Source organism: Cercospora kikuchii (genome assembly GCF_019650295.1).
Source record: "Cercospora kikuchii DNA, contig_00009, whole genome shotgun sequence".
NCBI lineage: Eukaryota > Fungi > Ascomycota > Dothideomycetes > Mycosphaerellales > Mycosphaerellaceae > Cercospora > Cercospora kikuchii.
Genome location: NW_025408590.1, coordinates 826,543 through 853,445, shown reverse-complemented (window position 1 = coordinate 853,445; position 26,903 = coordinate 826,543). Strand labels below are relative to the sequence as shown.

The following is a 26,903-nucleotide window of genomic DNA, read 5'->3' as shown; positions in this document are numbered from 1 at the left end:
GTCGTCAAACTCTCTCGCATCGGTCTGCATCCAGTCCCACAAATACTTTTCATTGCCTTCTTCTATCAGAAAGTATGACAACTCGAACTGAAATGCAGGATGAGTCACGGCGTCGTTGATGTGGCGCGTGTACTTCACTTCATCCGATCGATCGATGCCCGACCATAGCCAATGCAACAACCTTCTGCCGGCCTGGTCGGTCTGTACTTTTTGTTGCACATCATCCTGCCTCATGCCTTCCAAGGAGAGAAGATATGCGGCCATACATTGGACAGCAGTCGTTACAGTAGCCGCGCCTCTCACAACAGATGCCTGCCAAATAGAGAAGGGGCTCGCATTTCTGGCCTTCAAAGCTTCCAGAGCAATGGGGTCAGGGGGCAGGTATGAGACTTTGACTGCCAGTGGCCTCGTCAGAGCCTCTCTGCGCATGCAAAATACCTCGGCGCCTCGACCGGTAGCGGTCGTAGTGGCATGCTGGCAAACTTGCTGAGTACATGAAAAGTTTCGGTCGTGGTATCGCAAGGTCATGAATGACAGGGTGTGGCCATGGTTAAGAGTGCGCCTCAGCAGACAAGGCGTGCGCCACAAGCTCGCCATCAAAGTCTTGTGCTGTTCAGCTTCCCCTCTGCGTCCACGACATGTTGTGGGGCCTCGTATGCAGAGACAATACTGGGTTCCTCGATCGATGTTGGGTGAGATGGCTCCGTCAGTGTTTATTGTTGATGAAGACTTCCAGCATAAACAGAAGCCACTCGCTAAAGGACGGCAATCGGACATGCGATCCCTGTCAAGCCATGTGGCACAGACTTTCTGCTTCTCCGCAGTCTGATGATCACTCTTCTCCGCTCCCCACCCAGCCCTTGCGTCTTGCTCCAAACATGCATGCGCTATCATGTTCACCATCCTCGACGCCGCCGATGGCAATCTCAACAGCAACCGGCCGAAGACGTCGGCAGATCGCGCGTGCGATCAGTGCAAAAGCAGAAAGGTCCGCTGCGACATGACCAAGCCGTGCCTGACTTGTGCTGCCAAAGGCTTCACATGCACCTACGATCGAGCGAGGAAGAAGCGTGGCCCGGCAGGAAAGCGAATTTCAGAAATCCAGTTGCACCAGAGGAGCATGTCTACCGGCGATCACGAAGTTGTGCGACCGCTGCAAAGCCCCCCAATGAGTGATCTCTTCCGCGTCTCCACAGCACAGTTCGATAGCAAAGGCCATCCCGCCGAAAATGGCTACACTAACGATTCGATGCCCTGGTCTGCAACGACTCCTTCTCAGGGCTCTGTCGGCTACAGTCCTAGGGGCTTTGCAGATGTCGACTATCAACAACAACAAGCAGGAGCTCCACGCTCGGCGCCATCCGAACACTCCGGCCGTGCTTCTACTGGAGATGGCATGATGACTAGTCCGAACGGTTTCATATTCCCAAGTCTCCCTGCAGAGTCGCCCTCAGGCACTGCAGATCCATTCGTTGCTATTTTGGAACAGGAATTGCCACCTCTCGCTGAAGCCGCGGATGTTTGGCCTGCTAAAGTGAATGAGACGACCTTACTACCTTGGATCGATGTCTACTTCAAACGCTTACACCCGACTATACCGATATTAAACAGGACGAATATTTACTCCGACATGCTGCTACGCAAACACCGCATCGAACCACAATACGGAGCCATGCTACTCAGCATGTGTGCCTTTGCCATGACTCAACCTGTACAAATTCATGAAAGGGCTTCGATGCCTTCACGATCTGTTCAGGCTCGCATGCTCATGGAAGAATGTGTCAAGATGCGAGTTGCGGCGGACTTCGGCGAAAATCCAACAATGGAGATGATACTGACCAGCTTCTTCCTCTTCGCTTGTCTCTTTGGCAATAATCAGCATAAGGCAGCCCGTCACCGATTGAGAGAGGCAGTCGACCTTGCATACTCGTTGCGCCTCCACTTGCCCGAATCATATAACGGCCTCACACCGGAAGCCAAAGAACAGTGGCTGCGAACGTATTTGGTGCTTTCTGTCACTGAACGCGCGTATGCGCTGCAGCAGAACCACGCAATTAGCTTCCGCGGTCAGCCTGGTATTACAGCTCGATTCATGCAGGCTTTTGATCCCAACGTGACAAGCGAGTACATAGCGTCGCTCATCTTTCAGGACCAGTCAGACTCGGTGGGCATGACAGGCTTATTGTACCTCATGGACACGTTCGACGCCATCGATGAGAGCGTCACGGATTGCTGGAACGGATTTTGTCGATTTAGCGACGGATCATGCGAGACCTTCGATCGCCGCAGAGCGCTGCAAATGTTCCGAGCTCAAAGAAGAGCGCGCGAGGCGTGTATATCTGGTAACATCTTGTTTGCGCCGACTGTCAACCCATTGCCGCTTCTACAGCTGCTCGAGAGCCAGCAAGCAGATATCTCCGTCACTCAATTCTGGACGTTGAACCGGCTGTGGAACCTATGCCTGTCTCATCAGCTACTGCGAGAGCAGTCGGACCACTGGGAATTGCGACTCGAATTTGCTTGTCACATCGCTCATGCCTTGCTGAGCTACTGCCAGAAGCTGGCTCTGGCTTCGATGGAGGTTCATGGAGTGGGGATCATGGAGAAGGTGTTCGATATGGCTATGGGCGTTATCGTTGCGATGAACACTTCAGCGAGCTTACATTTGGACCTGGCCATCACACCTATCGAGAATGATGTGATACCTGGGAGCTTCGTCCCGGCTGGCAGTGAGATTACAATCAGACAGCTGCTCGACGGTTTGAGTAGACTGATGGGAGATTTCAGAGGTGGCGATCACCCATACAACGCGCGGTTCACAGCAGCGCTGCAAGCATTACAAGGAGTCTGAATGACGACAGTGAGACTGTAAAAAGCATGACCCAGAGTCCTTGAGGGAGGTAGTGGCATTTCGAACAGTTTTTTGCGACATAACCTCACCCAGGCCCAGCTGGCCAGCTCGGAGCCTCCGCGGCATTCAGAGACAATAGATGCCTTTACGGGACTGCTTCGAGGGGTGGCAGTCTCATGCAGATTGGCAAGCATTCGGCTGGAAGGACTACGAGCAAGGACAACAGCACCTCTTCAATTTCGCAGCTCGTTCGTCGACAAGCGAGGATTATGGTAGAGTGTAAAACAGCGAAGCGCCCTGCAACACAAGATCGATCTTTCCAGCGGCCGCACCCCCTGGCAAAACCTGATCAAGGCTCAACTTTGCACCAACAGCCAAACTGAACGTCTCATGGTCGAACTTCAACAAATCAATCGTCGCCTTCACCAGACTAGAAAGCTGCGCCTCATCGAACAATGGCTTCTTCGCCTTGATTACTTCCACGCCGGCAGGAATGCTCACACCCACGCTATTGCTGACATTGTCGACGATTACTTTGGATTCTGCGGAGGTGAACCGTGGAGCAGCGTTGGCGTCTGCGAAACCTTTTCGGTTGATGGCGTGGACTGCAAGTGCAGCGTCAAAAATTGGCGAGGATTCTTCGATCCCGCCTTGGTAGGCTTGGACAGCTGCTGTGAGTTGGCGGACTGCGGTGTCAATGCCTGTGATGTCGTTGTTGACGTCTTGTGCTGTTGCTCGTTTTTGGAGTGGGGCGGCGATCGCCAGTGGTGCCAGGAGAAGAAGGTTGAGGAGACGCATGTTGGCTGTGTTGATTTCTGGAAGACTTGTGTTGCTGTGTTGTCGCTTGCTGCTATGTCAAAGCAAGCAGGACAGAGAAGTCATTTTGTACATCAGTGCCCGCAACGCACATGCTGTGCATGCCGAGGCGATCGACAGTTTTTACATGAACCATTGGTTCTGTCGTTTTGTCCAAGAGAAGACGATCCGAACTCTATTTACGAACCACTTTTGCGAGCTTTGTACGCATAAGTACGTCAGTGGCCTCAATCAAAAGCACGTGTGAGAACGTGGAGGTGATCGAGATCTTGTGCTTCAAGAATTGTTCCTCCTATATATCAATACACATTTGAACGTAAGTAGTCATGGGAAGCGGCTCCCAAAGCCTAGATTACAGCAAATGTTTGTCTCCACTGTGATCACATCACAGCTCTCCCACCCGGCCCTCGGAACGCACCCTCCGCGGCAGTACCATTAACGATACCGTGCACAACGTTCCTCGAAATCGGCTGCAAGATCTTTCTCGCCTTATTCGAATCCTGACTCTCTTTGGGCTCATGTTTCGATACGACACAGCCATCTGCAGAGCCGGTTTCATCACAACAATCCCAGATAAAACCCTCTTCGTATGTGGAATCACTCATTAAATCTTCGGGGTGCCCGTGGACATTCTCATCGTGGTCGGCCCAGGTATCAGCGTCGTCATTGACCTCTTTGTTGCCTAGAGATTTTACGTTAGTGCTGGCTGAGCAAAGGTGAAAAGAAGCGGAAGTCATTTTCGTACCGTCGTGATATACACAATCGCCCTTGCGATTGTCGTTCACTTGATACTCTGCATTGCAATTTTTGCATATTTCATAAGCTTTGCGTTTCAGAGATGTAATTGGTTGCTTTTCTTGTGTTGACGCTTCTGCTTCTGCTTCTGCTACGGACCTGTCTTTTGCTTCGATGGGGAGGAGAAGCCGCTCTTCTGCTAGGGCTTTTGCAGCTGGGATGGTGGTAACAATTTCCAGGAGCAGAGTGTAAACTCGGTCCTGAGTGGAACCGTGGATGGCTTGAACGACTGTTGTTGGCTCCGGGATTGGACTTGCTACCTCGCGATAGTTTTGATGTTCTTCCAAGTTGTCCAACGAAGTGCTGGAAGCAACAGATGATTCTCGTTGTTCTGAGCCATCGCCGTCATTGCTCGCGTGAGACATTGTGGAAAAGTACGAGTCTGCTAGCCATTAGAGAAATACGTGCAAGCGAGCAACAAGGCATTGGCGTACACACCGAAGGTGAGCCTTCTAGCAACCGACGCTTTTAGTTCAGCTTCGTCAAGCTGGTTGTACAATTAATCAATAACAGTCAAGACTGTCAAGGTACGCCCACTTCAAAACGAGACAGAGCTGTTCGGCCTCCGACATTTAGATGAAATGTAGGCAAGTAAGACACGACTGTTGTCGTGGCATCGAGAGTTCGCGACGCGTCGGAAACGCCCTTGTCAGCGGAGGAACGCTAAGATTGGCTCAACCCTGTACACGAGCGCACGTGAAATGGCGATCGAGATTAAGCCGGAAGCTGTCGAGCGTGTCCGCTGTGTGTATCGCTTTCATGTAGTGCTGCGGCTCAAGTTTCGGGGTCGAGAGTATTCAGAGCGATCATGGCTTGATCGACCTAACTGCTGGTGAGTACGCTCATCCTCAAGCATACTTGATTGTTCGACAATTCTTCCCACAAAGCATCGAACCATGGAGCCGGATGAATCATTATGTTGTATCATTGTCATTCGTGCGAGCTATCGCGCAGCGCAGGGCAGAGCTATCGCAACGCTTCTATGTCGCATGCCGCTTCTCCATATGCAAGATTCTTGCTATCATACATGGGCGTGACGCAGGCTCCGGGCTGCTTGTTCTGCGATGTGGCCATATCAAGCTTCGCTGCTCTTCTGAATGCGCTTGACCATGCCGGGCAGATCCATAATGCTCATTTAATCTTGTCGTCCCTTCAACAATCGCTTCGTGACCTTGTCCTTCTCAATGATGTACACATGAGCACCCCAGCCGGAGAGCGCATCACGGTCGACAGCACTCAGCAATGCCTGCGACATAGTCTCGAAGAGGTCCTCAGGCTCGAGATCGGGCTCCCAGAGACCTTCGCATGTACCGAAGAGCTGGTCTGATGCAGTGCCGGAAACGATGAAGTCCTTCGCGAAGTCGATACAGCCGATCGAATCGAATCTGGTAGGAAACGTCAGTATACTTAACCACTCGCATCGTGTACTCTTGCGGCATATCACTCACCCGCAGATGAACGGCTTCCCCGTCTTCTGATCAATGCCGGCCACAACAGGTGACACGAACCATGGCCCAAATCGCCTCTCATACAACGAACTTGACACCAAGTTGGCAAACGTCCGCGGGCTGATGTCTCTCTCTTCTCTTAGTCTGTACATGTTCACTTTGTAGCGGAACAGCTCCGATACTGTGCTGACATCTGTGGCGAGGCCTGTGAGACCGAGGTAGGTTGATGATCCGAAGGGGAAGATCTTGGGGAAGTTGTTGGAGACTGTGAGCGCTTGGAGACCGAGACGCAGATCGCAAGCGATGGCTACGCAGTCTTTGCCGACCATGGCAACGCAGGCACCGCCATCTATATTATCTTGTCAGTGGATGCACGAGGGGCAGTAATGTTGATGCGACTGACTGATGCTGAACGGCGAAGACATGACGCCGTTTGGTGGATATGGAGCTCCAGGCGATGGAGTTGGAGGTAGCTAAGTCGTCGTGATCTTCGGAGTTCTGTGTATCGAAGATGTCGGAGAGAAGTGTTCGGTGTCGGCGGCGGAGATGTGGTGGATATGCAGCAGTGTTGAATGGTCGACCGCTCGATGGCAGTTCAAGGCAACTCAAGCTGGCGTAGACGCGATGGAGCTTCATGCACAAGCTCGCATGCACAAAGCGGATGTTCCCGCACGCACAACTCCCGATGGTCTGTCTTCACTTTCATGTCCGCATCTCCTTCACGCATTGCCCCATCGCTCTCCGCAGCGTCTGGCAAGATGAACGCTTCAAGGGAGATGGCCAACATGTCTGCGGCACAACTGCCTTCCAGATTACTGAACTTCTTCGCGAAATACCCTCCACCACAACTCCGCGCAGTAACAGCGACCTCCGCGGCAGTACAAACGACCTCGAACACTTCATCAGCAGATCCGAATGTCGCCGCAGTGACAGAATCACTATCACAAACGTCCATGACCGATTCCGCGACTGGTGTCACGGATAAAAGATCTCACAACCCTTTCCTACCATTCAAGAACCCACGAACCGGAATCTGGCACGGCCCAGCCTACAGTCTACGACGGCAGGCAGAGCTTTACAAATTGGCCGATAGATACCATGTAATGCCTCTGATGCCCATTGCGCCCAAACATCCTGAAGTGAAAGCTCAGAAGCGGATTGAGCGTGGCCTGGCGGTGCAAGGGACAGGAGAGGGCAAGAGGGTGAAGGGTAAGCTGTGGGAGAGACAATTGAGGAGCAAGCTGGAGGAGAGGAGAAAGGCGATGGAGGGTATGAATGCTATGATTGTGCACTGGAAGGAGAGAGGGCATGGAAGAGGATGGAAGAAGTGGCCGAAATAGATGGTCGGTGGCTTGATGCGATTGAGAAAGCTATGAGTTATGCATTGCACAAAATTGCGAGCGCACGCTTTGCTGGAGTTTGAAACGCCCTACTGGAAGTGCGGAAGGACGTGGGATACATTACGCTCGGCGTAAGCCTGCATTTGTTGGCGACGAGTGACCAGAGTCCAGATTAGTCGACACGAGCAAGCAGAGCGCGCGACGCGCCAGGGGAAATGCTATCAGAAGGAAGACGCTGTACGTCATGTAAAATACCGCGGAGCTCAGCTTCATCACATACACCTTGTACACTGAACTCAGCCTACCTCGCGGAGCAATATTTTCACGCGAAATCGCGCAGGCCACTGAACGCTCAGCACACATCTTCCAACCTACTCTGCTCTCGAAAATGGAGAAATTACGGATCGCAATTTCTGACGATCGCTGCACCCAAGGCAATGGCAGTCGATGGAGCGCGATGGGGAATAGAGACATGGATATTCTGGCTCAAACTTCGTCGCTCTAACTTATCACGTCTTTGCCAACTTATGCTTCCCAGATGATTGCCTTGCGAGATACTTCTTGTAGTCGTCGCACCAAAGTCGCACGCCTTCCGATATACCAACATCTGGCTTGTAGCCCAGAATCTCGATCGCCTTTGAATTATCGGAGTATTGCGTCCTCACTCCATCCTTGACGCTGCCAGTATCAAGCGTGACTGCTCCACCTGTGAAAAACGTGATGATTTCCAGAAGGAATGCCACAGTCCATGCCAGCCACAAGGGTATGAAAATTCGAAAACGCGGCACATGGCCGAATTGTGCCCAGATAGCTAAGAAGAAATCCCAGAAATATACTGGTTCCTGGTTCGAGATGAAGAATGCATGTCCTGCAGCTGTTTCTGTCGTGAGTAGATTTTCGATCGCGAGAACGTGGGCTTTGACTGCGTTGTCGATATATACGAAATCATAAAGGTTGTGCCCGTCGCCAACGACGAAGTAGGTCTCCCCCTTTGCGATGAGATCGTGAATAATACTGATCACAGCAAGGTCTTCGGGCCCGATGATGGTGCAGGGTCGCAATGCACAAGCTTTCAAGCCTTCGGCTGCGTGTTGTGAGGAGAGCACATACTGCTCAGCCATCGCTTTGGATTTGCCGTAGTGCAGGGTTGCCAGACCGAGTGGCATGCTCTCGTTCATATTGTGGTAGTCATGGTCGAGGTCGTCGATGACCGTAGTACAACTGCTGGTGTAGACGAATTTGCGACAACCGGTTTCCAACGTCGCATTGAGGACGTTTATCGTGCCTTGATAGTTGATGGCTTTCACTTTCTCCCATTGCTTGCTGTTGGTGCTGTACCGGAGATCTCGGGCTGGTACTATGCCTGCAGAATGCATCACAATGTCCGGGTGGTAGTCTTGAAAAGCATTTCGGACGCTCTCCGTGGATATGATGTTGACATACTTCCACTCAGCGATGCGTTTTCGAATGTCGTCGTCCGGAGGGTGGAGGTCCATTACTGTGATCCTCCATTTTGGATGCTTCTCAAGCAGAGTCCGCACGACATTTCGACCTAGGAAGCCAGTGCCGCCTGTGACAAGGCACTCGACGATGCCGTTGATCATCTTCTGAAGTCACTGCAGGCATGATGCGAGGTTATGTCGCCAAAGTCAATGATGACAGGAGGAGCAGGGCTCGCGGCTTGGCGTTTGGTTAGACTCAGTTCGCTGAGTCGCAGTTTCTCTATCACCATCATCAGCATGGTCGACGAGTCAGGTCATATTCAAGTTGTGCTCTCAGGCATAACGCCAGTTCATCAATCTTGGATCAAGCCACATCTTCGCCAAAGCTGCTGTCAGCACCAGCAGTACACGGTACCGGTCGTGGCAACCTCCGCGAGCCCCTCAGTCCCTGCGCAGCCATGGTGCTACTGTGCGATGCGGGAGCTCATTCTCACGAACAACGTTTCTTCTGAAGCTCGCGCATGGTGCTCAATGGACTTCCATTGCAAGCTTGCACGACTCTATAGTACAAGTTGAGAATCGGCACAAATCAGGAGCACAACGTTTATGGCACTTCATGCCCGATGTCGGACCGTTTGGCACCGACCAGCACACATTCTTTGCTCCCTGTTACGCTTTTCCTAACTCGTTGCCTTGAGCAGCAGATTGACGCATACTGGCCAACGAAGACCTCAAAACGTGGCAGCGATGGCTTAGGTCTGCGATTGCTATCTTCGCTTGGTCCTGGTGTCGCAGGATAACGTCAAGCTTGCGTAATTGGGATTTATTTAGTCTGCTAGTTTGCATGTCCATATCGCTGACCACAGTCACGAGCTGGACAAGCTCGCAGGACGTGAGCCGAAAGTGCCTTGGGCAAATGCAGATTTGTTGTCCTACCAGACGCCAGCTTCGTGTTTCAAAGCACGCATACTATTCTCAAACGTCTGACGTGAGGGCAAGATGAGAGTCAACGAGCACACAGGTAAGCTTTGGTGACCATTTCTTGACCGATAACTGCGACTGAAAACATATGTAGCCCTCGCTACAGGCTCAATACTTCTGGTACCTTACAGCGAGAACCATGTCCCAACTTATCACGAATGGATGCAAGACCCAGAGCTCCAAGAGGCCACGGCTTCGGAACCCCTGAGCATGGAAGAAGAATATGCCATGCAGCGCTCATGGCGCAACGACCGCGACAAACTAACGTTCATCGTCTGTAAACCTCTGGAGTCAAGCGTTTCGCCCACTGAGGCAGCGCGTATCACAGTTGCCAGGGCAAAGGTTGACGATGCAGAAGATCGCATGATTGGCGACATTAACCTGTTCCTCTTTCCACCTGACTCCGAAGAAATGGAGGAAGACGTCGCAGCCTTGGGCGGGAGCATAGTTGGCGAGGTGGAACTGATGGTTGCTCGCAAAGAGCTTCAGCAGAAAGGCTATGGGAGAGCAGCGTTGCTCACGTTCTTGGATTACATTTTGACGAATTGGAGTTTGATCGCTCAAGAATATGCCGAAAAGCCAGCGACTTCATCAACACAAAATAACGGACTCGAAGAAGGCGAAATGCACGCAGGCAGTGTTTCAAGCGACTCAGGCCGGCTTGCACTTACTCCTCAGCTTGCCTTTCTTCGAGTAAAGATCAATCAGACAAATGTAGGTAGCATTAGGTTGTTTGAGAGTGTGGGGTTTGTCCGCACTGTCGATGAGCCCAACTATTTTGGCGAGTTGGAGCTACGTTGGCTCCCAGATGTCATGATCCTGCGGAGACAGAAGGGCTGGGAAAAGGCGAACGAGCTGATCTATCGCGAGCTGGACGACGAAGGATTTCGAGAGGAGCTGAGTAGGAGAGATTGATGAAGCATGTGAGACACAGTAACAATCGATCTCGATGGAACAGGATCACGAAGATGGCTGGAGGGGAATAGCCTTGGCGGACGCGAAAAACGCGTCGTCGGCTGAATGTCGGAAGTGGATTCACGCGTCGCGCGGCAAGTAACTGCGACCCACCATTCCATTGCTGTTTCTCCAGTACCACACCTTCCATACATCTCTGCCCTCGCGACTTCCCAGCTTCAGAATCTTGATACAGAGAAGCTGCAAGCATGCCGTCCTCCATTCTCGGCAAGCGCACTCGAAGTGCGGCAACAATAGCAGCAGCAGGTGCGACGACATCAGCAAAAGCGCGGGAAAGTACATTGGCTAATGGCGCGCATGCAGACAGCACAATCGTAGCGACACGAACAAAGCGACGGCTAGCCGTCAATGGACCAAACGAGGAGGATGCGAACGTCTTCGCGCCAAAGCGACAGCATGTCAGCAATAGCGAAGACGAGATGGACCTGGACGCGTTGGAGCCGCCCACGAAGAAGACGCGTCGGGCTGCGAGAGTCGCGCCTGCGAAAGATACAGATCGTGTAGCGCGCTCTCCTGCGACAGTCAGCGCGCACTTCCGGGTTGGTAAGAGTGTGTATCAAGATGGCAAGGCCGATCAAGACAAGGAAAACACACCACAAACGCCGAGACATCGCGACGCGCTCTCGAAGAAGGTGCCCATCACACCGCGACACAGGGTGCTTGCAAGCAAAGCGACTCCACAATCAGCAAGAACACCAGTCACGCCTTCGCGCGCATCCATCTACAATCAGGCGCGCCAGCTCTTCGCACGATGCTCTAATCCTGGCAAGCTTGTGGGACGCGACAATGAGCGCCAAGAGCTGTCGAACTTTGTGTCAACCGCGATCGCGTCTAAGTCCACAGGATGTCTATATGTATCTGGTCCTCCGGGAACGGGCAAGAGCGCGCTTCTGAATGAGATCATCGAGGAACAGACGAAAGATAGCGGCGTGCCGGTTTCAGTGATAAACTGCATGAGCGTACGAAGTACGAAAGATCTCAGTCAAAAGCTCTCCGAGGACTTGAGTCTCCGAGAAAATGCGGGCTTTGAATACCTCAAGTCGGTGTTTGTGCGCGGAAAGGCAAAGGACAAGAAGAAATATTTGGTGGTACTTGACGAGGTTGACATCTTGGTGGATCTGGATCTCGAGCTGCTCTACAGCCTCTTCGAATGGTCGATGCAACCAACATCACGCCTGATTTTGATTGGGATAGCGAACGCGCTGGATCTGACTGACCGCTTCCTTCCTAGACTGAAGGCACGAAACCTCAAGCCCGAGCTTCTGCCATTCATGCCTTACACCGCAGCGCAGATCGCCGAAGTCATCACCTCGAAACTCAAGAGTCTAGCCTCGGCAGAGTCTACGGCCGTGCCGTTCCTGCATCCAGCTGCAATTCAATTTTGCGCGAAAAAGGTCGCGGCTCAGACTGGCGATCTACGTAAAGCCTTCGACATTTGCAAACGTGCAATCGATTTGATCGACATTGAGACTCGCGACAAAGCTGCGGCACTCGAGCTCAGCCCCTCGAAAACACCGCTCATGGACAACATCAATCTCTCTTCTCCGGTTGTGTCGCCGTCCAAGAAGGCTACAATTGAACACACGGTTGAAACAGCACCGAAGGCCACAATTGCACACATGGCGAAAGTCACAGCACAGGCTTTCTCGAATGGTGCTACTCAGCGTCTCAGCACGCTGAACCTACAACAAAAGGCTGTTCTCTGTGCCCTTGCAGCGCTCGAGAGAAAGAAGAGGGAGACGCAAGTCGATCGCACCATGTTCGCGACTCCATCGAAGTCGAACACTTCTGCACCAAGCATCAAGCAACTGTACGATGCATACTCGACTCTCTGCAAGCGCGAGAATTTGTTCCACGCGCTGTCATCCGTGGAGTTCCGCGACGTTGTTGCTGGGCTGGAGACTTTGTCATTGGTGAACGCAGTGGATGGAGGGAAGAGCGGGAGCTTCGCAGTCCCGATTACTCCTTCCAGAACTCCCGGCCGACCAAAGAAGAATGGATTCTCTGGTCCTGCGCTGACAGAGGAGAGGCGAGTTGCGAGTACTGTCGGTCTCAAAGAGCTCAATGCAGCTCTTGATGGTCCCGCAGCAGATTTATTGAAGGAGATGCTTGTGGGAGACGCATTGGCATGAATGTTTATGGCGAGCTACCAGACCCGAGGAGACATGTGATGGCGTGATTTGAGAGCGTGTTCTGTCGTTTTGGAAATGTTTGAGAGATTGCGTGGCAATTTGGGAGGTGATGCGATGTGTTTAGCGTGGCGTTCTGGGACTTCTACTGCATAGCGGACGGAGGGCATGGCATAGGGCATATCATGACTTGAGCGACTTTCAGCTAACTGTACAGATGCATGCATGAGTGAAATGAAGATGGCGAGCACCACTGTTTCTCAATACTCAATTTTGCAAGATTACACACAGTTATCAAATCCTGCTCTATGTGCGATTCTCTGACAACTCGGAAATCGGCGTCTGCTACAGCTTGCCAATCATTACCAACACTTTACCTATGGCAAACTGGAGTTCAAGCTCGATTCGATAGCAGCGCCATTCTGGTTTTCTCACCAACGATCGGCCTCCCAATGACAAGCATTTTTGCGATCTTTAAAGTGCTGTTCCTCGCATGGGATGTCGACTTTTCACTACGAGCAAGATGATGCAACGACTTCCCCACGTTTGCTTCGCCAGCGCACGATTGCAAGTGTGGCGTGGACAACTGGTTGTTCTTATCTTTGGCCAGTAAAGTTGGGTCATCTCTTTGCTTCTGCAAAGTGTTGAGGGGATCTATGCTGACTCGTGTTGTAGTGTGAAGTCGCTCTCTGCGAATCTTCGATATCTTCTGCTATCGATGAACTACGACAAAGCGGCTCGTGGCGATGGTAAGCTGTAAAGTGGAAATCATTGTCGTTTGATCAAAGCGGCTTGCTGACCCGGCGCAATGGTGTCACCTGTCCGATTTCGTCTTCGAAGAAAAGAGTGTCAAAGGCAAGAGTCTTGAGGTAAGGCCGGTGTGGCATGAGTGGCGGGACATTAGTATTCGTACTTATCTTTGCATTATCGACATATTGGCACTGCTGCAGTAAGTATTGCGATAGATGGACGAGATTGGGGTTCACCAGATCACTTCCTCTCAGTTGAGGTGCTCACTTTTCTTTTCTTTCATTCTCTTATCTGTCCACGCTGCTGCAAGTTTGGGCCATGATAGGGCCGACTGAAGTCGAGACAAGGTTATACGCATCCGACTCGTGCTGGAAGGAGACGATGCTTGCATGTTCAACAGCGAATAGCGTCAACCTCGCGATGTTTCAACAGCGCTTGGCTACGGATATGCGTCAACGCCAATGCTCGTCCGGACTCGATATCATGATGTTCCTGCTTGGCGGCCACGTCGAACCCACGGAACGTTTCATCTATGCTTGTGATGGTCACAGAATCGGGAGATGTGGCTGGCTTGACTCCAGTGGCGCAGCTACGCTGGAAAGTCGCCCCCAAATCTGCTCGTCGATGAGACGAGATCTGCCCCAATCTGATGCACCCGGCTCTCGGCGGTCGTCGAACCTCGCAGCGAGAGTGGTGGCATGCCCCCATGTACTGCGACAAGGCGCGGACTGGGTGCGTGGGAGCTGAGGAGCTCCTGTCCGACCGTGACACGATGATCGAGCACCAAGGCGTCTCGAGTAACGCGTCGCCCCTGGCCCCCTCACGCACGCTGTTTGGAGCACAGCGTAGCGGGAGCAGTTGATGAGCAGCGTGCGTGGGTGCACCGCCTGCGTACCTGCATGCGTGCTGCGGCGGTCAAGCGGAAGAGGCTTCCGCAGTGTGCTCGCATGACTGCTCCTGCTGCGAAAAGCACCGGCTTGCTCGACCACTTCCGGGCACGCCTTGGCGGCGAGGGCGGTCGAGTGCGGTCAGGCTCGGGCCAAGGTGTGCACGATCAAAAGCAAGTCGTGCGCGAGTGAGGAGGTGTCTCCAAGGTAACCACGCCTGGAAAATGCCCCCTCGTCCCTGTTGTCGGCGTTGACGTGGCCTCTGCTCCAGGCCGTCTGCTGCCAGAGCTCACACGCGTGGGCACAATACAAATCTCGCCGTCCCACTCTGAACGTGCCGCCGACTCCAACCACCGTCCGCCCTTAGACAATCGATTCACGTTCGCAGATCTGGTCTGGCGTCTGAGGGAGACAGCCGCCGGGATTAACAGCCAGCCTTATCGTGAGACCCGAGGACCTGTCACCGTATTCGGTCATCCGTGCGCGCATTCCCCACCGTCATAGCTCGCCGAGCTCCCAGAGCGTCGAGAGCCATTCTTTTGACCAGCGGGCCAACTTTTCTTCTGCACTCCTCTCGCAAGAGTCACGAGCTGAAGAAGCTCGTCTCCCGCCTTACTCAACTCATATTGCACCCAGAGTAGCAACAGCAGCAGCAAGAACGGTCTCAATCGCGAGATCGAGCTAGCTACTCGCCCACCATGTCTGACTCTAACGCCCGCGATGAGTCTGCCATTGAGGATGGAGACTACGGCACTCAGGATCCTCATGGCGAGACACACCACCAAAAGAACACCGTTCACCAACGGCTGCGGGCAAACTCTTCTATTATGCAACTGAACAAAATTCTGGTCGCCAACAGAGGAGAAATCCCCATTCGTATCTTCCGTACCGCACACGAGCTGTCTCTGCAGACAGTCGCAGTCTACAGTCATGAGGACCGCCTCTCGATGCACAGACAAAAGGCTGACGAGGCATATGTCATTGGAAAGCGAGGAGAATTCACACCTGTGGGAGCCTATCTGGCTGGAGACGCGATCATCAAGATTGCGAAGGAACATGGCGTCAACATGGTAAGTCTTGATGCGGAGCGGATACGATTGTGGATGCAGATATGATCTCAGTGATGTGCGGGCAAAGCCTCAGCGTGTGCCTTGCATTTCAAATCTGGCCTTGTCTGACTTGGTGCATAGATCCATCCTGGCTATGGTTTCCTCAGTGAGAACTACGAGTTCGCAAAGGCTGTTGAAGCCGCAGGCATTATTTGGGTCGGTCCTGAACCAAAGACCATCAACGACCTCGGTGACAAGGTCTCTGCACGAACCCTCGCTGCGAAAGCTGATGTTCCGACTGTACCCGGTACCGAGGGACCTGTGGCCAAGTTCGAGGCCGCGAAGGAGTTCACCGACGAGTATGGCTTCCCAATCATTATCAAGGCGGCTTTCGGCGGTGGTGGCCGTGGTATGCGTGTTGTTTGGAAGCAAGAAGATCTGAAGGACTCTTTTGAGCGTGCTACCTCGGAAGCTAAATCCGCCTTCGGCAACGGCACAGTCTTCATTGAGCGTTTCCTGTACCGACCAAAGCACATCGAGGTGCAGCTCCTGGGAGACAACTATGGAAACGTTGTGCACCTTTACGAGCGTGACTGCTCCGTGCAGCGTCGTCATCAAAAGGTCGTCGAATTGGCACCCGCTAAGGACTTGCCACAGGAGACCCGCGATGCCATCCTGAACGATGCAGTCAGACTCGCCAAATCGGCAAACTACCGCAACGCAGGTACTGCTGAATTCCTGGTTGATCAAGAGAACCGCCACTACTTCATTGAAATCAACCCGCGTATCCAAGTCGAGCACACCATTACCGAGGAAATCACGGGTATCGACATCGTTGCTGCACAAATCCAAATTGCCGCAGGAGCATCACTCGCACAGCTTGGCCTTACTCAGGACAGAATCTCGACACGAGGCTTTGCTATTCAATGTCGTATCACCACTGAGGACCCATCTGAGGGCTTCAAACCGGATACTGGAAAGATCGAAGTCTAGTAAGTTTCCTACCGCCAAACACATTTTAGAAAGAGTACTGACAACCTCTCATCCGTTCGGCTGGTGGCAACGGGGTGCGGCAAGTACCTTGAACTACGAATCTTGAGTGATTTGAGCTGATTTTGGTGTCCAGACTTGATGGTGGAAACGGCTTCTCCGGAGCTGTCATCACTCCATACTACGACTCTATGTTGGTCAAGTGCTCTTGCCACGGCTCAACGTAAGTTCAGCAGACTACTCCTCATCTTTTCTCTGCGGAATCGAGTGGCTCAGAGGCCACCTGCTTGGAAATGCGCAACATTTTAGCCTTGGAGACTGGCTGAGACAACTACTGACCACAATCGCAGATACGAGATCGCTCGCAGAAAGGTGCTTCGTGCATTGGTCGAGTTCCGTATTCGCGGTCTCAAGACGAACATTCCTTTCCTTGCCTCGCTCCTCACGCATCCAACCTTCATCGACGGTACTTGCTGGACGACATTCATTGACGATACCCCAGAGCTGTTCAACCTCATTGGCAGCCAAAACCGTGCGCAAAAGCTCCTTGGCTACCTTGGAGAGATCATTGTCAACGGCCCTCAAGTCATTGGACAAATTGGCGAGTCAAAATTCAAGGGCGATGCTATCATCCCAACATTGGCAGGCGACGATGGCAAGCCACTAGAGCTCGACGGGCCATGCCAGAAGGGTTGGAGGAACATCATCACAGAGCAAGGTCCAGAAGCCTTTGCAAAGGCCGTCAGGCAGAACAAGGGCTGCTTGATCATGGATACTACATGGCGTGACGCTCACCAGTCTCTCCTTGCGACGAGAATGCGAACGGTCGACCTGCTCAACATCGCAAAGGAGACCAGCTATGCTCTTAGCAACGCTTGGGCATTGGAGTGCTGGGGTGGTGCCACTTTCGACGTGGCCATGCGTTTCCTTTACGAAGACCCATGGGACCGTTTGAGGAAGATGCGAAAGGCTGTGCCGAACATTCCTTTCCAGATGCTGCTCCGTGGTGCTAACGGTGTGGCTTATTCTTCTCTGCCAGACAACGCCATCTACCACTTCTGTGAGCAGGCAAAGAAGAACGGCATGGACATTTTCCGTGTCTTCGACGCGCTCAACGACATGAACCAGCTCGAGGTTGGTGTCAAGGCAGTCCTCAAGGCCGGTGGTGTTGCAGAGGGTACCGTCTGCTACTCCGGCGATAGTAAGGCTTCCCACTGAGACAGAATCACGTTCACCACGCATGCTGACCGAATGATTACAGTGTTGAACCCAGAGAAGAAGTACAATCTTGAGTACTACATGAACTGCGTGGACAAGATTGTTGGCATGGGCGCCCACATTCTCGGTAAGTCGTTCTCAAGCTTGAAATTATTGATGAAGGTGGTCGTGCCTCGAACAATCTCTGCGGCGAAATTGTACCTGGAGCCAGGTTGATGAGCAGCGGCCCCTCATTGTCCGCGGAGTGACGACCGTTCTTTATCGATCGCGTTTCGGTCAACACCTGCTGATTGCAGATATACAGGTATCAAGGATATGGCTGGTGTGTTGAAGCCAAAGGCCGCCACTCTGCTTATTGGCACCATCCGCAAGAAGTACCCAGATCTTCCGATTCACGTCCACACTCACGACTCAGCTGGTACTGGTGTGGCGTCTATGGTCGCCTGCGCCCAGGCCGGTGCTGATGCCGTTGACGCTGCGACCGACAGCATGTCTGGCACCACCTCTCAGCCAAGCATTGGTGCCATTGTTGCTTCTCTCGAGGGCAGCGAATTTGAGTCTGGACTGAACCCAGTCCACCTGCGAGCAATCGATTCGTATTGGGCACAGGTCCGCATGCTGTACTCGCCATTCGAAGCTTGGTTGACTGGGCCGGATCCGGAAGTCTACGAGCACGAAATTCCTGGAGGTCAGCTTACCAACTTGATCTTCCAAGCTGCACAACAAGGTCTTGGCGAGCGGTGGGCACAAACCAAGAAGGCCTACGAACAAGCCAACGATATTCTTGGCGATATCGTCAAAGTCACACCCACTTCCAAGGTCGTTGGTGACCTTGCACAGTTCATGGTCGCGAACAACTTGACCTACGATGATGTGCACGAGAAGGCTGAGGAGCTTGACTTCCCATCTTCGGTTCTTGAGTTCTTTGAGGGATTGATGGGTCAGCCTTACGGGGGCTTCCCAGAACCACTCCGATCCAAGGCTCTCCGTGATCGCAGAAAGATGGACAAGCGACCAGGCCTCTACCTTGATCCAGTCAACTTCGACAAGGTCCGTGAGACACTGAAGGAGAAGTATGGCGGCTGCTCAGAGACCGATGTGGCCAGCTACGTCATGTATCCGAAGGTCTTCGAGGACTACAAGAAGTGGACATCGCAGTTCGGTGACCTGTCAGTCCTGCCGACGAGATACTTCCTCAACAAGCCAGAGATTGGCGAGGAATTCCACGTCGAGCTTGAGAAGGGCAAGGTTCTCATTCTCAAGCTCTTGGCCACGGGTCCACTTAGCGACCAGACTGGTCAACGTGAGGTCTTCTTCGAGGTCAACGGCGAGATGAGACAGGTAACTGTTCAAGACAAGCACGCTGCAGTGGAGAACACCAGCCGACCAAAGGCCGACTCTGGCGACAGCAGCCAAGTCGGAGCGCCAATGAGCGGTATGGTCGTTGAAATCCGTGTCAAGGACGGCGGAGAGATCAAGAAGGGTGATCCAATTGCCATCTTGTCGGCAATGAAGATGGTAAGTTATCACATGCATTCATGGACGTGTGGCAATGCTGACAATCACAGGAAATGGTCATCTCATCGCCTCACTCTGGCAAGATTGAAGAACTCAGCGTCAAGGAGGGCGACTCTGTTGACAGTGCTGACCTGATATGCAAGATCGCCAAAGCATAGTCTTGCTTCTATGATTCTAAATGAAGCAACGCATTTGATGATGATACCTTTACTACCATCCGCGCTATGGTCGGCGTTTGGTTCACGATGTATGCAACCAGTCTTTCCACAAAGATTACCCCAGTCTCAGCCACCACAGTGCAACCCCCATCACTCATACCATCATGGTCATTTCTTGAGACATCCCGGCCATAGCTACGGCTACGGCTACTGTACGGCTATTGCGGTTGTTCGTTTAGTGAAAGCTCTAAAAGCTTGCTTACCATTTACGTAACAACGACATGGAAATAAGCAAACGATTGAAGTTGTTATTCTGTGTCTCGATCTGTTGCATAGCAGTTCCCTTTGTCCGACCTCGTGCGAGCAATGTGTGCAAGACAAGCATCTGTGGCTCTGCCGAGCATGGGTCAGACGTTGGTCTCGGGATACATTGGCCCGAAAAGGTAATTTACGAGAGAATGCGGAGTGAGCACGAGATGGGGACGGGTCAGCATGTGTGAGTTGTTTTCTTATTGGAAGAGAGGGGTTTGCGCAGATGTCTCCGAAGGTGGTTGGTGGTCTATGGTGAGGTGGTTGGAGAGGCTTGGAGTTTGTGGGGTTTGATGGGGAGCAGAGACACGTTGTTCAGTGCTGACTTGCAAGTTTCTATTGCTGCTTTTGATCTATTTACTTCTCTCTAAACCTCCTTCCCCTTTGGAATCTTCTCATACGCTGCCTTGATTTCCGGCAAAGCAGAAACTTGCTCTAACCACTTCTTCACATTTGGATAAGAGTCCATGCTCAATCCTGCGAAGCTGTGTTGGTAGACCCATGGGTAGAAATGGAAGTCTACGGCGGAGACTGAGTTTCCTGGGAGGATGAAAGGTCCGCCGTGTTTCTTGAGCTGGCCGTCGAGGACACCGAAGCAGCGGTATGCTTGCTCTTCGTAACGCTTCAGTGCGTCGTCGTTTTTGGAAGAGTGGTAGTGGCGGAACCAGTTAACTTGGCCTGTGCATGAAGTGTCAGCAATGTGTTCCAGTTTACCTGACAACGGCGTACTACATACCCATCATAGGTCCCAATGTTGACAACAAGAAGTATTCCCACTTCTCGAAGTCTACGATATCTTGCTCCGAGCTTGATCTTGGGCCAAGTTTGTTTTGCTTGTCGTACACGCGTCGGATATAGTTCATCACAGCACCAGATTCCCAGCTTGTAACACCAGTATTTGGGTCCTCCAGGGCGGGAACACGGCCATTCTCATTGATTTTAGTGAATTGTGCACCTTTCACTCCGTTTGCAGCATCACCGAATTGCCAGAGCTTGACTTCGTATGGAATGTTCAATGACTCCAGGACTGCGGCGACCTTGAAAGGATTTGGTCCGGTGCCATGGGCGTGCAGGATGAGGGGCTTGATGCTTGAGGACATTGTGGCTGATGTTAGATTCGAGGTTGATAGTGATTGTCTGAAAGGATTCAATGTTGTTTTGCGAGGTGAAGTTCGAATAGAAGCTGAATTGCGTCAGAGGGTCTTTGGATAACGTGGGCTAGAGCTTTCCATCATCATGGCTACGCGTTTCAGTCTGGCAGCAGAGCTCTTCTTTAGGTCATAGAAGATGCCCCTCGGACAGCGTCATCCAGTTTGTCAAACCACGTTGAATTACAAATACGGGCCTTCTTCGTGACTTTCGTGGGCGTGGACCAATGCACATCTGACTAGGTGTCCATATCTAGCTGCCCCAATTCTTGGAGACCTGGGATTGAGGTAAGAGCTCAGTGCCGATGCTTTGTACTGTGCCAAGAACATGAACGATTCGTGTCGCATCATTGAATTCGCAGCATCCTTGTCCGTGCACTAAGACAACAACTTCACCTTCCCATATCACTCCGCTACTACCAAGTTTGATGTACGACTATGCCGCGATGAGCCAGTATACGCTTCTCAGAGACAATATGGAGACAGCATCGAGATGACCCAAGCGCAGTCCAGCCATGGAGACGTGCCTGGCCCGGCTGAAGTCTTTCGGAGAATCCTTTGGCGCAACTTCCAGCTCCAGATGTTGCTTGGCCATGATTTCTCTGTTCGACACTCGAGGCTTCCGTGATGCAAAATGTTCCAGTGGGTGGATGTCGTGCGCCTTCTTTATCTCCGCGTGGGCTCCTTCTGGCCTACTGACCCCTAGGCGAGGTGTGCACGTCGCGCCGCATCGCGTCGACTTTCGCCATGCTCCGAGGTCCACAACAAGTCCTCATTCGAATCGCATTTCCAGGCACCTCAACAAGCCTTGTTTGCGATCATTTGCCGTCAACTGCAGCGACCTAAGTCAAGACGCATATCTTCTCATCGATTGGCCCGGCCTAGAGTCAAGTTATGCCGGCAGAGGATCAAGACCGGATGTACCTGTGCACCATTCAGCAGCATGCATTCGCGCGCCTGCAGCTTCCTCCAGTCCAATCGGCGGCAGTCACAGCATATGGTATGACAGGACATCACCTGTTGAAGACGTGAAGGCGATGCAAGCCCAAAGACTTCTGGCTCTTAGCCTTCAGCAACGCGTGATACTCCCGCAGACCGGAAGCAGGCAGGCGACTGTATTCAAATTCAATAAGTAAGCGCCGCGCAAGGCTGACACGGAGACAGCGCTGCCGTCGCGTTAAGCTCACGTACATGAGCCTGCGGATCTTCCTGGTTGTATGGGCGCAGATGGTTCATGCGAAGTGAGCTCGCCTACTCCCTCCTCGGCTGCAAGGCTGAAGCGAAAGAAAAGACCCCGCGCTCTCCCGCGTGTGCGTGGCATGTGTGCAGCTGGAATGCGCCATTGATGCAAGATGAAAAATGATGGTGTGAGAGGTTGGGATTTAGCAGACCAATATGGGAGTGGCCTGCGGCAGTCAAATACTAGGCTCAGCTCGCGCTGCGGCACGCTGCCTTTTTGCTCCTGCTCTCCCCATTGGAGACACGACACACTCGTACTGTTCACCTATCACGTCGACCCTCGCATCCCTCACTCACCGACACAAGATTGATTACATGTCCACGTGATCCATCCCGCCCTCCCGTCTGGCAAGCTCGAATCACTCGCCTCACCAATCCTCCCGCCGCAGCAGCGGCCTCACGCTCCACGCTCCCGAGTCAGGCTGCATTACTCAAGATCTGGTTGTTACGGGCGCTACCTGCCAGTGCCGCGAAGGCTCAAAGACCTGCATAGCAAAGATATCCAAGTGGCTGCCACGAGGTGAATAACATGTCGACAACCACACAACTGGCCCTGCAGCTGTGACAAAACATGCTGGCCCAGATGCGATGCAACGAAAAAGAGCCTGGCTCGTCTGCCAAGTGAGGTTACACGCCTCAGGCACTGCATCTTTGCCACTCTACAGTGCAACATAGCGGTGAAGTTTCACGATTGCGATGGACGAAACCTACGTCAGTCACTCCGAGTCGACTCGCCGGGAGCGATGGGCTGTGCTCTGATCGCTGTCTGTCGCCCTCTGCACGGACCGGGTATGGGATGTGAGCCAGACGTCGCACAGCCCGTACTGGGAGCACGAGCTTCAACTGCGGTTGGGCTCGTGTAGTATTCAGTTTGACGCCTTGATCGCGCGTGCCATGCCGGGCTTGCTAGTCTGTACAACAGGGACCCGAGCCATCACGTAGCGTCAACCCATAAGAGTGGCTTCCTGGTCGGACGTCGAGCTCCTGTTTGCCCTCCTTCACCCAGCCCACACGCACCACAACTCCTGCGGACATCCCGACGAACACAATCGAAACAAATATGGCGGCTTCGTTTTGCCCATCGTGCGGTCAACATGTCTCTGCAGGCTTGAGAAGTTGCCCCCGCTGCCGCCGCCCTACCCCTCTCCCAGCCAACGGCACCTCGCCCAACCCAGATGCCGAGCGACTTGCTATGGAACGCTACCTTCTTCACCAGGCTCGAACGCAGCGTACGTAAGTGTCGCAACATGTGGTGACATCTCCGCTAACAACGAAGCAGAGATTTGGAACGACCAGCAGGCTCTCAACCGTCAGCGACCCTCTGCCCGCGCTACTTGGGGCAACGATCGATCCGTGGCCGACAACATAGTCGGCAGTGCCGGTCCAAGCACTCTGCCGTCCATCTATCCGTATGCGACGGCCATCGATGATCGAGACTTAAATGCGACAGCTGGTCCTGAGCCCATCCAGCAAGGCCCGTTGTATGAAGCGCAGCAAATTCCGCCGTATGGACAGCGGCGAGTCTCGCAGTACGTACCGCAGCAAGGTGGACCATCTGCCCCACAGCAAATCCAGACACAAAGGCCCCAAAGATACGAGAACGGCTTCAGCGCACCAAACGGCGTGATCCTACGCCCAAATCAAGACACGCAGGTTGAGCGCAGGGACACAGAAGACGCCGACCGTACAGAGACTTCTGCGACACCTGTCTCCATGCCGTCAGCACGCCGAAGGGAAAGGGGTTATCGTGGCTCCTACAGACAATAGCGCTGCGCACCCATTCCACAACGTCCTGATCCCATCGATCACGCCCACGGACGACTTCATCACCACCACACTGTCGCACAAGCGTGTTGCTTGACTTGCGCTTCCCGCTGATCCATCCGACACCCATTTCGGCATTACACGGGACGGAGAGGCCCACAAGCATAGCGTAACCACAACGCTGAAATGTCTGACGGTCACAGACCCGAAAATGTCGCCGTGAAGACGCAATGAATCTCGCCTGCCACCGACGCTACCTTGCTGCCTCCCACTCGGCCGTGCTTGGTCAGACCAAACCCCATTTTTCAGCAGTAAGAAAGACCAGAAATGATCACACAACTTCGATAGCTATCGACGGACCTATCCCGACATGCGACGGCGCTTGGATCTATGATACGCAAGCAGCAAGTTCCACGCACTCGCCAACCAGCTCCTGCGGGCTGCTCTGTGCCTGTGCGGCGTTCTAAGGCGCACTACGTCCCGTATAGCAAGCACTGTCTACATCGCAGCGCGGCTTGAACACGCAAAGAACAGCGGCGCGCTGGATACCACAAAGAACTCGAGTCTGAGACGCTCGTTGCACGGACTTGAGACTGGCAAAACCCTGATCGGTGTCAGAGAGACTCATCAATGTTGTCGATTCCATTTCTGCTCGACAGGCCGAGCGAGAAGCCAGGCACTATCGCCTTTTCATTACACATCCCTCTGTAGTACGAATCTATGTAGTTCTAGAATTCTCAAGCTTCGTCACCAAGATGTCTGTCCCACCGACACTCTGCAAAGCGTCCATCACGTTGGCGATGTCTTTCCTCAACACCATCGCCTGCACGGCGACCCAGCCGTCTTCCTCCAGCGAGTTGACAGTCGGCGCTCTCCTGCCAGGCGTAATTTTCCTCGCCTGGTCCAGGTTCTTGCGCTCCACGTTGTACGTGCAGAGCACATATTTCTGTGCTGTGATGACACCGCGAATTCTGTTGGCGATGATCTCGACGAGCTTCGGGTCTGAAGGCTGTCTTGATCGGATGAGAACTGCAGTAGATTCCACGACTGTTGCGATTGCTTTGAGCCCAGCAGCCCTCATGGTCTCGCCAGACTCCACCAGATCAACGATTCCGTCTGCGACGCCCAAGGCGCAAGCAGCTTCCACACTGCCGCCGACGAACTTGACGTTGGTCTTCAGCTTGGTCTTCTCGCCGTTGCCGTTGGTTTGCGTGCCCCTGTTCTCGAGTTGTCGGAAGTACTCCTCTGTCAGACCAGTAAAGCTCGTGACAACATTTCGGCCAACGAGCTGTTCCGGTGTCTCGATGTCACCTTTCTCAGGCACTTGAACTTGAAGTTTGCAGCGTCCGAATTCGAGGTCCATGATTTCCTCAATTCCGTGGCTTTCCGTTCCAGGCACGACAGCTTCATGTTCGGCAACAGTGTCTCGTCCGGTAATTCCCAGATCCACTCGGCCTTCTCCGACGAAAGTTGGGATATCCGCAGCTGGAAGGAAGACCAGAGCGACAGGGTGGTTCTTGACAAGGGCAATGTCCAGCCTGTTGTGTCTGTGGAATTGGATATCTGAACCAGCTAGTAGGTCCAGACATTGTTGATTCAGCCGGCCTTTCTTTGGCACGGCAAATAGCAGTCGATCATTGAGGCTGGCAATTGTATTAGTCAATGTTGGCAGAGAGCGGCTGAACCGCCTCTCCATGTTCTCTCGCGGATTCTCTTGCTGGACGCCCATGATTTTGGAGTATGTATGAAAGTGAAGTGGAAAGAGACGTACTGGTTGACGAGATCCATAGTAAAAGAAAGTTGTAAAAAGTGGGTACAAAGTCGCACACAGGATAAGCGCAGTGCTAGCACAACAGGATGAGAGGCGGTCTCGCTGACGGTCTGGCTGAGGCTATTTGCTGCAAGCTGTCGCGCTGCGTTGTTTCTGCAGGACACCGGACACCGTTCAATGGGAAGCGGGAGTGAGTCAACGGATCTCTAATCCCACGTGCGCCGATTGTTGGCTCTTCAACTCAGCACACAACGGCTTGACCGTTTGCTGATAGCTGCGACGACAACGAGCAGCAAATGACGATGTCCGAATGCTTTTCGGCGAGCACGAAATGGAGCAAATGATTGGAGATCTTCGAATAGCCTTTCAAGCTCCAATGGCGATTCAACAAAAATGTTGCAACAGCTTCAGTGTCAGCGGGCGGGGTGCCTGAGGCCAGAAAGCTTACCCGATTTGAATTTTAGTGCCTCTGCCAAGTCTTCAAATTTACGTCTGGCAAAGCCCACACTAGCACAGTGATACTCCCAGCAGACCGACCATCTCGCAGCACGATCACGCCAAACCACCACCGAAAACTTCTCCACCCGATCACACAACTGCAAAGATGGATTCCGCAAAGTCAGTCGCTCCAAGGGGGCGCAGGAAGAGGACAAAAGGACACCAATACTGACGGATTGCGCGCAGGGTCCCAGTCAAGCTCGTCAAGGTCACCCGTGTCCTCGGCCGTACCGGTATGCGATACTCGAGAGATGGAGCATGAAAGAGAGGACGAAAGAACGGAAATCTGACAAGAGTGCAGGCTCTCGTGGTGGTGTGACCCAGGTCCGCGTCGAGTTCATGGACGATACCACCCGTAGCATCATCCGCAACGTCAAGGGCCCAGGTAAGGACAACATGTGCAGCACTGCAGGAAACAGGGACAAGATACTGACTGTCGCGGCAGTCCGTGAGGACGACATCCTCTGCCTCCTCGAATCCGAGCGTGAGGCCCGCAGGCTGAGATAAGCGCGGAAAGATGGACGAAAGGGTTGCGAAGTTGGAACAAAGCCTGGAGATGGGGACGATGGCTGTCATGAATTGAGGACACTTTCAGCGGGTAGCGGCAGCACCTGGCGTTATGGCTTTGGCATCGGCATGTATGCAGTGACTGAGTTCACTGAAAGCAGCGAAAGTCTTCAGAAATGCGACGCGAATCGCGCAATTTACACCAGCTTCGGGCTCTGAGTCCAAATCAAAAGGAACGATTCTCAAGTGTTCATGTGTTTTTGGCAGATGAGTGGGCTACATGAGGCACGAATCGAGGCGCGTGGAGCAGGACGATCAGT

The 26,903-nt window shown here is 53.0% G+C and overlaps 12 protein-coding genes across 12 annotated transcripts; 6 read left to right on the top strand and 6 right to left on the bottom strand.

The window, feature by feature from the left end:
* Positions 1-892: 892 nt before the first annotated feature.
* CKM354_001244700 (uncharacterized protein) lies at positions 893-2,851 on the top strand (the record flags this gene model as incomplete). The annotated part of the gene is made up of 1 exon (XM_044807969.1): positions 893-2,851. One exon carries the CDS (start codon positions 893-895, stop codon positions 2,849-2,851), a length of 1,959 nt encoding a protein of 652 aa, XP_044663904.1.
* A 267-nt stretch (positions 2,852-3,118) lies between these two features.
* CKM354_001244600 (uncharacterized protein) lies at positions 3,119-3,649 on the bottom strand (the record flags this gene model as incomplete). The annotated part of the gene is made up of 1 exon (XM_044807968.1): positions 3,119-3,649. One exon carries the CDS (start codon positions 3,647-3,649, stop codon positions 3,119-3,121), a length of 531 nt encoding a protein of 176 aa, XP_044663903.1.
* Positions 3,650-4,047: 398 nt separating this feature from the next.
* CKM354_001244500 (uncharacterized protein) lies at positions 4,048-5,034 on the bottom strand (the record flags this gene model as incomplete). Its single annotated transcript, XM_044807967.1, has 4 exons — positions 4,048-4,349; positions 4,413-4,844; positions 4,901-4,927; positions 4,974-5,034. The coding sequence occupies 4 exons, from the start codon at positions 5,032-5,034 to the stop codon at positions 4,048-4,050; spliced, it is 822 nt and encodes a 273-aa protein (XP_044663902.1).
* A 563-nt stretch (positions 5,035-5,597) lies between these two features.
* CKM354_001244400 (proteasome core particle subunit beta 3) lies at positions 5,598-6,335 on the bottom strand (the record flags this gene model as incomplete). Its single annotated transcript, XM_044807966.1, has 3 exons — positions 5,598-5,847; positions 5,911-6,259; positions 6,314-6,335. The coding sequence occupies 3 exons, from the start codon at positions 6,333-6,335 to the stop codon at positions 5,598-5,600; spliced, it is 621 nt and encodes a 206-aa protein (XP_044663901.1).
* A 279-nt stretch (positions 6,336-6,614) lies between these two features.
* CKM354_001244300 (mitochondrial 54S ribosomal protein YmL25) lies at positions 6,615-7,250 on the top strand (the record flags this gene model as incomplete). The annotated part of the gene is made up of 1 exon (XM_044807965.1): positions 6,615-7,250. One exon carries the CDS (start codon positions 6,615-6,617, stop codon positions 7,248-7,250), a length of 636 nt encoding a protein of 211 aa, XP_044663900.1.
* A 509-nt stretch (positions 7,251-7,759) lies between these two features.
* Positions 7,760-8,854, bottom strand: CKM354_001244200 (uncharacterized protein; the record flags this gene model as incomplete). The annotated part of the gene is made up of 1 exon (XM_044807964.1): positions 7,760-8,854. One exon carries the CDS (start codon positions 8,852-8,854, stop codon positions 7,760-7,762), a length of 1,095 nt encoding a protein of 364 aa, XP_044663899.1.
* Positions 8,855-9,691: 837 nt separating this feature from the next.
* On the top strand, positions 9,692-10,588 carry CKM354_001244100 (uncharacterized protein; the record flags this gene model as incomplete). Its single annotated transcript, XM_044807963.1, has 2 exons — positions 9,692-9,713; positions 9,768-10,588. 2 exons carry the CDS (start codon positions 9,692-9,694, stop codon positions 10,586-10,588), a joined length of 843 nt encoding a protein of 280 aa, XP_044663898.1.
* Positions 10,589-10,836: 248 nt separating this feature from the next.
* CKM354_001244000 (AAA family ATPase CDC6) lies at positions 10,837-12,780 on the top strand (the record flags this gene model as incomplete). The annotated part of the gene is made up of 1 exon (XM_044807962.1): positions 10,837-12,780. The coding sequence occupies one exon, from the start codon at positions 10,837-10,839 to the stop codon at positions 12,778-12,780; it is 1,944 nt and encodes a 647-aa protein (XP_044663897.1).
* A 7,243-nt stretch (positions 12,781-20,023) lies between these two features.
* CKM354_001243900 (uncharacterized protein) lies at positions 20,024-20,756 on the bottom strand (the record flags this gene model as incomplete). The annotated part of the gene is made up of 2 exons (XM_044807961.1): positions 20,024-20,334; positions 20,393-20,756. The coding sequence occupies 2 exons, from the start codon at positions 20,754-20,756 to the stop codon at positions 20,024-20,026; spliced, it is 675 nt and encodes a 224-aa protein (XP_044663896.1).
* A 2,347-nt stretch (positions 20,757-23,103) lies between these two features.
* CKM354_001243800 (uncharacterized protein) lies at positions 23,104-23,810 on the top strand (the record flags this gene model as incomplete). The annotated part of the gene is made up of 2 exons (XM_044807960.1): positions 23,104-23,272; positions 23,323-23,810. The coding sequence occupies 2 exons, from the start codon at positions 23,104-23,106 to the stop codon at positions 23,808-23,810; spliced, it is 657 nt and encodes a 218-aa protein (XP_044663895.1).
* A 715-nt stretch (positions 23,811-24,525) lies between these two features.
* CKM354_001243700 (ATP phosphoribosyltransferase) lies at positions 24,526-25,595 on the bottom strand (the record flags this gene model as incomplete). The annotated part of the gene is made up of 2 exons (XM_044807959.1): positions 24,526-25,450; positions 25,579-25,595. 2 exons carry the CDS (start codon positions 25,593-25,595, stop codon positions 24,526-24,528), a joined length of 942 nt encoding a protein of 313 aa, XP_044663894.1.
* Positions 25,596-26,182: 587 nt separating this feature from the next.
* Positions 26,183-26,583, top strand: CKM354_001243600 (uncharacterized protein; the record flags this gene model as incomplete). The annotated part of the gene is made up of 4 exons (XM_044807958.1): positions 26,183-26,196; positions 26,263-26,309; positions 26,378-26,461; positions 26,522-26,583. 4 exons carry the CDS (start codon positions 26,183-26,185, stop codon positions 26,581-26,583), a joined length of 207 nt encoding a protein of 68 aa, XP_044663893.1.
* Positions 26,584-26,903: the final 320 nt, after the last annotated feature.